Here is a 10,130-nt window from a genome sequence, read left to right as displayed (position 1 = left end):
CCTAAGTGGCATGCCCTTGTTTATATAGGCTATGCGATCTATTCGTGGAACATTCAAATAAAATGTCATCCTACTCCCCAGTAGGCTGTCATATCTCATTTTTCCCTATCCTTTCTCTCCATCCTCCACCACTGACCCAGATCCCTCTTGCCTTCGGTAGTCAGCAAAAATTAGAGGCACAGAGCAGAGGCGAAGGGAAGGGCCTGGGGGCACGACGCAGGTAGCGGCAAGACCTTGGGCCACACAGATTCAGACTAAATCCTCTTCACTGCCGATGTGACACCTCCACTCCCACCCCTCGGCTACTCAAAAGATCCCAGAGGCAGTCAGATCACCAGACTGTGGTCCCCCCTCTGCTTACTGCTCACTAAGTGGCCATGAAGGTGCACCTCCTGGGCTCCTGGGGGCCGTGCACGCCTGCTCCCTGCACCCTGGCTCCACTGGTCGGTAAGAGGGGCTTCCAAGCAGTCACAGCACAGCCCCCTGGGTGGGCGGCCCTACTCACCCAGGTCCATGTCTGCAGCCTTGGGCCGGTGGGAGCAGGGCACATTCTTGAAGATGGCATCCAGAATCTTCTCCTTGACCTGAGTAATGGTGTCGCAGTTGAGGATCTTCACTGGGACCTCAGGGCTGTTGGCATTGTCTGGGTTGACACAACTCAGGACCTGCGGGCGGTGGGGAGAGGCGGTGAGTGGGGAGGGCAGCATGGAGAGCCCTGGGAATGCCAGCCGCATCCCGGAGTCCTATCCTGACTGGCTCCGCCTCGGCAGGTTGGACTGGACAGGGGTGGGGCGACCCCAGCCAAGCCCTCTACCCTTCCTGTCCCCACAAGCAGCAGGAAAGTGGTACAGCTTCAGCATCACTGCAGGAGTAGGAGCTGCATATTTCACTCTTCACGAGAGACTCCATTAAAATCCTGATTTATCAAAGGGAACAATATCCAAGCAGGAGGGGGCAATGAGGGGCAACGTGTCAGAGAATGGACACTACTGCATGTCCCCCTGCCACCCCTCTCTCTCTCTCACTCACTCACTCACACACACACACACACACACACTAGGCAGCATCTCAGCAACACACCCAGACCCTCGCCCACCTCTGAAACCCCCATCCCTGTGTGTCGGTCTGTCTTTCTCATTACTCTGTCCCATACACACACCCACACTAATGGGAATCTGGCTCCTTTCTCCAAAGATTTCATGTGCTTCGATTTTTGTGAGGGTTCTGGGCTGATTGGAGGTTGGAGAATCTGTAAGAAGCTTAGAGTGTTCTTTAAAAATAAAAAGGTGCCCTTTAGGGCTTCCCTGGTGGCGCAGTGGTTGAGAGTCCGCCTGTCGATGCAGGGGACACGGGTTCGTGCCCCGGTCCGGGAAGATCCCACGTGCCGCAGAGCGGCTGGGCCCGTGAGCCATGGCCGCTGAGCCTGCGCGTCCGGAGCCTGTGCTCCGCAACGGGAGAGGCCACAGCGGTGAGAGGTCCACATACCGCAAAAAAAAAAAAAAAAAAAAAAGGTGCCCTTTAAAAAACTGCAAGTTCAGGCCACCTGACAGCCCTTCCTGGCTCCGAACCTGAAACCTGGTATTAGGGGAAGAGGCCACCCTAGCTCAGGACCTCCATTTCTCTTTTTGGAACTAGTCAGATAAGTTAAGACTCTGCCTAATGCACCAAACTATATTTTTTCCTTTAAAAAGTTCTGGACCAGGGTTTCCCTGGTGGCGCAGTGGTTAAAAATCCGCCTGCCAATGCAGGGGACACGGGTTCCAGCCCTGGTCCGGGAAGATCCCACATGCTGCAGAGCAGCTAAGCCCGTGCGCCACAACTACTGAGCCTGCGCTCTAGAGCCCTTGAGCCACAGCTACTGAGCCCCTGTGCCACAACTACTGAAGCCCGTGCTCCGCAACAAGAGAAGCCACCACAATGAGAAGCCTGCGCACCGCAACGAAGAGCAGCCCCCGCTCGCCGCGACTGAAAAGAAAGCCCACGTGCAGTGGCGAGGACCCAACACAGCCAAAAATAAATAAATAAATAAATTTATTAAAAAAAAAAAGTTCTGGGCCATTTCTAACAGCTTTGCTTCTCTTGCCGTCTTCAGTGTGGGCTCTCTCTCCGTGATGAGACCGTGGGATCTTTGGGTGGACCAGAGTGGATCCGGGTGGGTGTTGTGGGTCACAGGTGCTGCCAGATGGCCGCGCCGAGCCGGGTTCTGCAGCCCGTCTGACCCTGCTGCCTGCGCCCTCTGTGCGCTCCCTTCTCAGAACCTTCACTGTACCGCCTCCCCCGCCAACCATTTCCCAACCGTACGTCTGGTCTGCAGATCCAGACGACAGCCTTCTGCCCATCCCCACCCGTTCCTGGTCCACGTGGCGGCAGTCAGAACCCTGGCCCCTGGACGCCTGCCTTTCATTAGCGACCAGACTGCTGTGAGCTCCCACGGGAACATGCTCATTCCATTAAGAAGAGAACCTCCTAAATCTATAAAACCGAACTGTCACCCTCAAAATGTTTTAAACCGAAAACAATGCTGGAAGGAACTCTGGACCACGTGCTCCTCCTGTGTGCCCTCTCCCAGCCATTCCCTGCCTCCTAAGAGCCTTCCGGGACCCCTCCCAGCCCCCCTCCGTGGCCAAGCACAGCCTAGTACTTGGTGCTGCCCTGGGGTCCTGAGCTCTGGGCCAGTGGTGGTGGTGGAGCCTGGCCTCCCCCAGGCAGTATCACAGCTTCTTCTGGGCTGTGAGACCATGAAGCGGGGGCTGCCACCTGAGTATGCCCCCCTGACATTTCTGCTTGCCCCTGGGGTTCGTGGTGGCCCCATGAGAACAACTCTGTGGATGCTTCAGGGCATCCGGAGAAGCAGCAGTGGTCCCACGGAGGGACAGGGTTCCCTGGCCGCTGGCCAAGCCCCAGCTCCACCTGGAAGTTCCCTTCCCCAGCCCCACGCCCAGGTCTCTTGGCTATTTCAGAGCAACTGCCTGGGGTTTGTTCTGCTAGGTCAGTGTTTCTCAAACTTTCCTGTGAATAGAATCACTAAAGGGGTTTTGTGAAAACGCACATTCTGACTCAGGAGGTCGAGGATGGGGTCTGAGACTCTGCATTCAGGCAGGATCCCAGGTGAGCACCTAGCACTCTAGCAGGCTCCCAGTTTATGCCCTTGGGCACTCCCAGCAGCAGGCCCCTAGGCCATGCTAGTCCAAATTCAATCTAATTAATCACTCAACACGTAGGTGGTGCATCTGACTGTCAAGTGATACTGGCTGAGCCTCTCAGCACCTGTCTCACTCTTTGTGGTTACCCTTTCCGCCCAGCACAAGGTTACCATCAGTTGGCCCAAAGTACCCTGGGCTCCTCCAGCCAGTGCTGAATTGCAGGCCACCCTGTCTTTTTCTGACCCCTTCATCTTGGAGTCTCGGGTCAGTCCTGTCTGCTGCTAACACACTTTCTTCCTGGCCCCTCCTCACCACCACCGGGCTGCTCCCCCTTCCACGTGGGGGGGTTCCTTTCACAGGCCTGAGGATGGCTATGAAACCTCCCCACAGCCATTTCTTCTCCAAGCAAGACAACTGTAATTTCCTTCCCCTTTCCTCACGGTGCCTCTTCCCCAACTCTTTCCACCTCAAATGGATGCGCGTCCCTGACCCACTCCAATTTCCTCACATTCTCTTGAAGTCATCTGCAACCAGGCTGGGTGTGCTAACAGTAGTTTGGGCTCTGGAATAAAGGATGCTGCAATCTGGGGACAGAGTGTTATTACAACCGTGTTGGATTCAATACTGGGGAGCCGCTGATGAGATGGGAAAGAAAGGGAGAGGGAGAGACCAGGCAGGAGACATTTCAACAGTAGTTCTAGCTCATTAAGAAATCTATTCTGGTCTCTATTTTTGGAAGGTTTTTTTTTTCCTTTCCCATTTATTTATTTATTTGCAGTACGCGGGCCTCTCACTGCTGTGGCCTCTCCCGTTGCGGAGCACAGGCTCCAGACGCGCAGGCTCAGTAGTTGTGGCTCACGGGCCCAGCCGCTCCGCGGCATGTGGGATCTTCCCGGACCGGGGCACGAACCCGTGTCCCCTGCATCTGCAGGCGGACTCTCAACCACTGCGCCACCAGGGAAGCCCTTCCTTTCCCATTTTAATCAGAGCTTCTAACTCTCTCCTCTGGAGCAGACGACGACTGCAAAGAAGCAGGGCCCTCACTCACCCTGCTGCCTCAAAGCCTCGTCAACTGAGCCAATCCCGGCAAATCTGCTGAGATGCCTGCTGGGATTCCCAGGGCCCTCCGAGGACGGAGTGGGACAGGTGCATCACGGTTGCATCACGCCCAGCCAGCAAGACTGGCTTTATTCAGAGTGGCAGGGATGTCTCCCCAGCTGGCCTCGGGGTCTGGGATTCATCCTCGGCTCTCGGCCCCTGCCGGGCTCTGCCATGCCTTGGCCTGTCATGTGTCTCACTTCCCAATGACTGCATTTTAAATCCCATCTATTCTCTGTCCTCTTTAACACCATTGCTGTCTCTTCCACCTCCATTCTTGGGATCCACCCACGTACCACCCTCCACATTTATCTTTTATCTTGTTTTCTCACTCCTTTCTTCTACCTCCTCTTCTCTTTCCTGGAAAAGATCTGGTGGGAGGTCACAACTCTCTCCAAGAAAAGCCCAAGAGTGAGCTCTCCCGCCTGGAGAGACAGTGGGCACCAGCGGACAGGTATGGCGGGAAAGAGGAAGCAGAGCCCCCGTGAGGCAGCAGTGGGCTGACCTTGGGCTCACAGCTTTGTACACCAGATCCCACTCCATCTTCTGGACACCTTCGGGAGCTACATGCTGTCATTATCCCTCTTTTATTATTATCCCTGTTTTTTTTTTTTTCAGATTAAAAAAACAAAACCCAAACTTGGAGAGATTAAGCCCCGAATCCCCCAGCTGGTCAGAAGGAGTCATAGCTCCAATCCAGCTCTGCCCGATTCCAAACCCCGTGCTCTTAAATGCTGAGCTTTGCTGCCTCCTAGGATGCCTGTTTCTGGCAGGAAAGGGAGTGTAACGTTGACTGAGGGGATCCCCCTGTTCCCTGGACAAACACCTTAAACCGCTAGGCCAGCCTGGCCTCCCATCCTACAGCTCGGGTCATGTAGGTGCGACCTTCAGAACCACGAGCAACCACTTCTGGCTTCCCCTCTTTCGTGCTCTACATGCTACCTGCTTGGAACTGGTCTGCGAAGTGTGGGTTCTCCACTGGGAGAACTGCTGAGAAGGAGTTCATTCCCTGGGATCAGTCAGCCAGCTGCCGGCAAGGGGTTACTGCCCCACAATCCAGTGCACCGGCCTGAAAGCACACCGGTCTCTTGCTGTTGCTCAGGTGTGTCTGAGCCACCGGTCTTCAAATCCAGGTGCCCTGGCATGTTAGGACAAGGAAGTCGGGGTGACCGGCACAGATGGAGTGACTGGCACAGGTGGAACACCAGGCTGGCCCCGTGCAGTGGGCACCCAGAGAGGTGGCTGAGAGCAGTGGCATTAAAGAGGCGTTAGAGAGGATGGTCGTCAGCATTTCCACCATCCTTTCGGCTGGGCAGGGGCTGCGCAGGGCCACAACCCACCCACCAGAGCCACGGGGAGGAGCTGGGAGGCTGGCTTACCAGGGTCTTGTAGTCGATCTGCTGGCGGATGAGCTTGTCCTCGCTCAGAGAGTAGCGGGCCTCGCCCGTGATGGCGTCAATGGGCCCCTTCTCCATCTGCTGCTTGATGGCGCAGAACAGGGAGAAGAGGGGCTCCCCGGCACACTCCTGGACACAGAGAAGAGTCATGCTGGGTGGACCCCGGGCCCCAGGTGTGCGGAGCCCGGCCTCCCCCAGCCTCTGCCTCTCCGAAGGGCTGCTTTCCACTCCTCAGTTATAATTCTCTTCTCCTGCTCCTTCCCACTGCCATTCTTGAGCTCTCTTTTCATCTCCCCGGCCCCCGGCCCCCTCTCTGCCCCTCTCCCCGCCCTCACTCCACCCTGCTTTCTCTGCAGCCCCATCTAGAGACAGAGGTCCTGGAGGGGTGGGATAGGGAGGGAGGGAGGGAGATGCAAGAGGGAGGGGATATGGGGACATATGTATATGTATAGCTGATTCACTTTGTTATACAGCAGAAACTAACACACCCTTGGAAAGCAATTATACTCCAATAAAGATATATTAAAAAAAAAAGAGAGGGAGAGAGAGACAGAGGTCAGTCCTCGGTGGCGTGAACTCCTTAGAAAACAAGTTAGTAATTGGAGGCCGAGCAGCTCTTCCACCTCCCAGGCATGTCCTCGGCTTATCTGCCGCCACACGTGCTCCTGTACCTGCCCAGGACCCTCATCAGCCTCAGTAAGTCTGGGGCCGGAGGGGCAGGAGGAGAGCAAGAGGAAAAAAAAGGGGTGACTTGTCTTCAGCGTGAAATGGGAATGCAGGGTCTTCTCAGAAGCTCATCTCCCCTCACCTGTGAGACAGTGACCTGTGGGGACCGTGCCTCTCAAGCCAGGCCTGACCGTGGGTCTCTGTCTCCTGAGATGGTCAGGAGCCTGTTCCCTCCATGACAAGGGAAACTACATTTCTTGGCGGGGTTCTAGGAGCTAGGCCCCAGCATCTGTGGACTTGGGGGCCGTGGAGGAAATAGGGGGGATGCTGGTTCATTCCCAGGCTGGTGGGGAAACTGAGGTAGGCCCAGAGGTCCCCCAGAATCCAATCATACCTTGAGGAACTTGTAGAGCAGGAAAGTAAACCAATTGGTCAACATCTTCTCAGCCACCGACTCAGTCCTGGCACCAGTCACAGAGGGACCCAGCAGGGCAAGACAAAGACAGAGGCAGCTGGTCAGACCTCAGGGGCTGGGAGGGCAGGGGGATCTGCACGGCTCTTGCTGCTTAAGGCTTTCAGGCCAAATCTTAAGACCCTGAGGGATACCTGAGTTCCTTGGACTCCTGGACACACCATAATGATAAGACAAGCTTTGCCTACCAAGCGGGGAGATGACCTTCTGTGCGCAGGCTCCCGGGTGAGTTTCTGTGAGAACGCGTTAGGGCAGCCCTGTCCAATTGTCCAAGAGCACTTTCGGGGTGGATGAAATAGCCCAGTAGCACTTTGTGTTGTCCAGCATGGTAGCCGCCAGCCACCGATGCCTACTGAGCGCCTGAAATGCGGCGAGTGCATCTGAGGAGCTGAATTGTTTATTTTATTTACTTTAAATTAACTTAGAGTTAAATAGTCACATGTGGCTCATAGCTGCCACACTGGTGATAGCCTTAGAGAACTTTATAGGATAGGTGTGTTCCTTGGGGTAAGAAAAGAAAAGAAAAAAAAATCTGGGAGATACTCATTTGGCAAGGGATAGAAAAGAAGGTGGCAGGGGAAGAGGGTCAAGGAGAAAGGCCAGATAGACTAGACTGAGCCCATCCCCTAAGCTAAAGACTCCCAGAGTAGGTAGTAACATGGAGCCGGATACCCAGCTCATTCCAACAGATGCCCAAATTGTCCTATTTAAAAGGCTTCCACGCACTTTGGAACTTCTCCTGGGAACCTTTCTAGTGTTTTATTTGCAATGACAGGGAGTTCATTCTTGAGTCTAATTTGCATCTTTCATGCTGCTACCCAAACCCATTTATTCTTTTACTTTGGAAGTGAAAACACCACAGCAGCATCACGAACCAAAGGACACTTTTGGTTGCAATGGCCTTCAAGTACATGAACAATTTGAATGGCAGCGTAGACAGAGGCAGAGGGTCTCGATTTTGTATAAGGCAAAGGCACGGTATATGGTTATTTCTGCACACGTGACCATGCAGATTTCAACGGTGTCGAGGAGGAGGCATCGCACGGTGTTGAGAGGCGGACCCTGGACCCGGGCAGAGCCCATAGCAGGTGCCAGGAAATACTTGCTGTGTTGCATCAGGCAAGTTGCCGCTAAAGACTGGACCAGTGCTTTTCAAACTTCACTACACATTCAGATCCCCTAGGTTTCTCGCTAAAATGCTGATTCTGATCTAGTAGGTGTGGGGTGGCACCTGAGATTCTGCCTTTCCAACAACCTCCCGGGTGATGCTTCTTCTCCTGTTACCAGACAGCAGTGAGAGCTGCAGGGGCTAAAGTTTCCCAACTTGAGATGGTGAGGTGGGTTCCCAGAGAGGCCCTGAGGTGTCTGTCCTGATTCAAGCTCTGACTTAGATAAGGTGAGGGGATGGAAAGATGACCTCTGAAGAGTGCCCAAGAGAAAACCCCTGATAGAGAGGGTCAAATCAGGGGAGGGTTAGAGCAGAGGGAGGAGAATGGAAAGTGGATTTAGGGGCAGAAGAAAAACCACGGGGTGAGCAGATGGGCCGTGGTTGAGTCAGAGGCACGAACATGATGGACAGGTTCTTCTAAGAGGGCATGGGGTGCACCCTGGCCTCTGGCCAGGTCAGTACCTGACCTTGGGGGGCTTGGCTGCTCCGGGGAGCCCTGCCCTGGTCTCCGTGAGGGCAGGAGGGCCAGGCCGGTGCGCTGGGCTGGGTCGGACACCCCGGGGCCGCACCCCTACCTCCTGAGCAGCAGCTTGGGATGGTTCTTGCTCTCCAGGTTCTTGTCTATGAGGTCAGCCAGCAGCTGCTTCAGCACGTCGGTGGCGTACTCCAGCTTGCTCTGCAGCACCGTCATGATGAGCGAGGCCACGTTGCCGCGGTCACGCATGGAGAAGCTGCGCTGAGACTCCAGCGTGCGAATGAAGGACAGCAGGAACGCCTTGTTGTTGATGAGCTGAGCGAAGAGCTTCAGGCCTTTCTCCACGCGCTCCTGCCGGTAGCCCGGGACCTGCGGGGGAGACCCAGGGGTGCGCGAGTCTTAATTGTTGCCCAAGACAGGCGAGGCCCCAGGGACACCCCACCTGGTGGGCCGTGCACACTGCTGACCCTCCCATCCTCCCATTCACCCACGACAGGCCAGCTGGCTGATGCCACCAAGTCCTTATCTAGAGCCAGGCGCCACATTTGGTGTCTACCTAACCTCCATCACAGCCCACGAGGCAGGTCACTGTCTCTAGAGACAGAGAGAACGTCATCATTAGCATGGCGTGGACAAGGGGACCCCACGCCACTGGAGGCACCATCACAGTCCCAGGTAGGGACTCCAGGAGGTCAAGGACGCTGTGAGTGACGCCCTTGCTGGGGGATCACCAAACCTGGGCCTCTGGCTAACCTAATGCTGACCTGTCTCTGGCCCTGGGGGTCCTGTTGACAGACCAGTGGGCTCAGAGTCAGGACTTATGGGTTCCACGTGGGCTCTGACATCCCCACGCCACATAAGCTTGGACAAGTCCCTTTACTTCTCTGGGGGCCCAAGTTCATTCACCTAAAAAAGGGAAAGCTTAAGCCCAAGAGCCTCTCAGGCACTCCCTAGCTCTAGCATCTGATGTTTTCCTAGGGATTCCTTTTGAGACCCTGCTCCATGCAGGGAAAGGGGGGGAAGAAGGTTTTATCTTCCTGCCTGCATCTTCTGTTCACTGGGAGGTCCGTGCAAGGGTGCAAGGGTGTACCATCCACTCAGCAACATGAGCCAGCGGCTGAGCTGTGCATGGAGGATGCGTCTCTGAGATGCACGAGAATAGGTACAGCGGCACCATGCGTCATGCCCCAAATGGGAAACAACCAGAGGCCCAGCAACAATAGGAGGGTTCCAGGAGCTGCGGTGCATTCACCCAATGAAATGCTGCACAGCAATAGGGATGAAGGACCCACTGCTACTCACAATAACAGGGATGAATCTTGCAAACATATTGAAAGAAAAAAGCCACGCTCAAGAGAGAGCATACTGGACAATACCATTTAAATCAAAACAATTAACATTCATCAATGGGGAAAAAAAGGGTTTTCTGGGGGCGGCTGTGACTGGAAAGGGGCACAGGGGGACTTTTGGAGGCTGGTAATGTTCTGCTTCTCGATCTGTGTGCTGGCTTAATGGCTGTGTTCACTCGGGGAAAATGCGCTGAGCTGTGTTCTGATAATTTGTGTATTGCTCTGTCTGTATACTTCCATTAAAACAAAAAGTTCACTTAAAAAATGAAGCACAGCCTCTGCCCTGGAGGGAAGGCCCTCTGAGAACATGGAGCAGGGCATCTGGTGGGAAGTGGCATGCTGGAGGAGGTGGGGCATCCAAA

The 10,130-nt window shown here is 54.9% G+C and overlaps 1 protein-coding gene across 1 annotated transcript in view; it reads right to left on the bottom strand.

The window, feature by feature from the left end:
* Positions 1-446: 446 nt before the first annotated feature.
* The window catches only part of LOC114901012 (plexin-A4), a gene marked incomplete at its 5' end in the record, with an annotated part of 35,028 nt that continues 25,344 nt past the window's right edge, over positions 447-10,130 (bottom strand). The window contains 4 exons of the mRNA XM_029232639.1: positions 447-665; positions 5,621-5,767; positions 6,699-6,765; positions 8,520-8,788. Of these exons, the coding sequence (XP_029088472.1) occupies positions 498-665; positions 5,621-5,767; positions 6,699-6,765; positions 8,520-8,788 (651 nt within the window). The remainder of the gene's footprint in view (positions 666-5,620; positions 5,768-6,698; positions 6,766-8,519; positions 8,789-10,130) is intronic.

The sequence above is a fragment of the Monodon monoceros genome, unplaced genomic scaffold (genome assembly GCF_005190385.1).
Source record: "Monodon monoceros isolate NGI ecotype Baffin Bay Population unplaced genomic scaffold, NGI_Narwhal_1 Contig3025_ctg1, whole genome shotgun sequence".
In the NCBI taxonomy this organism is placed as follows: Eukaryota; Metazoa; Chordata; class Mammalia; order Artiodactyla; family Monodontidae; genus Monodon; species Monodon monoceros.
This window is presented reverse-complemented; position numbering and strand designations above follow the sequence as displayed.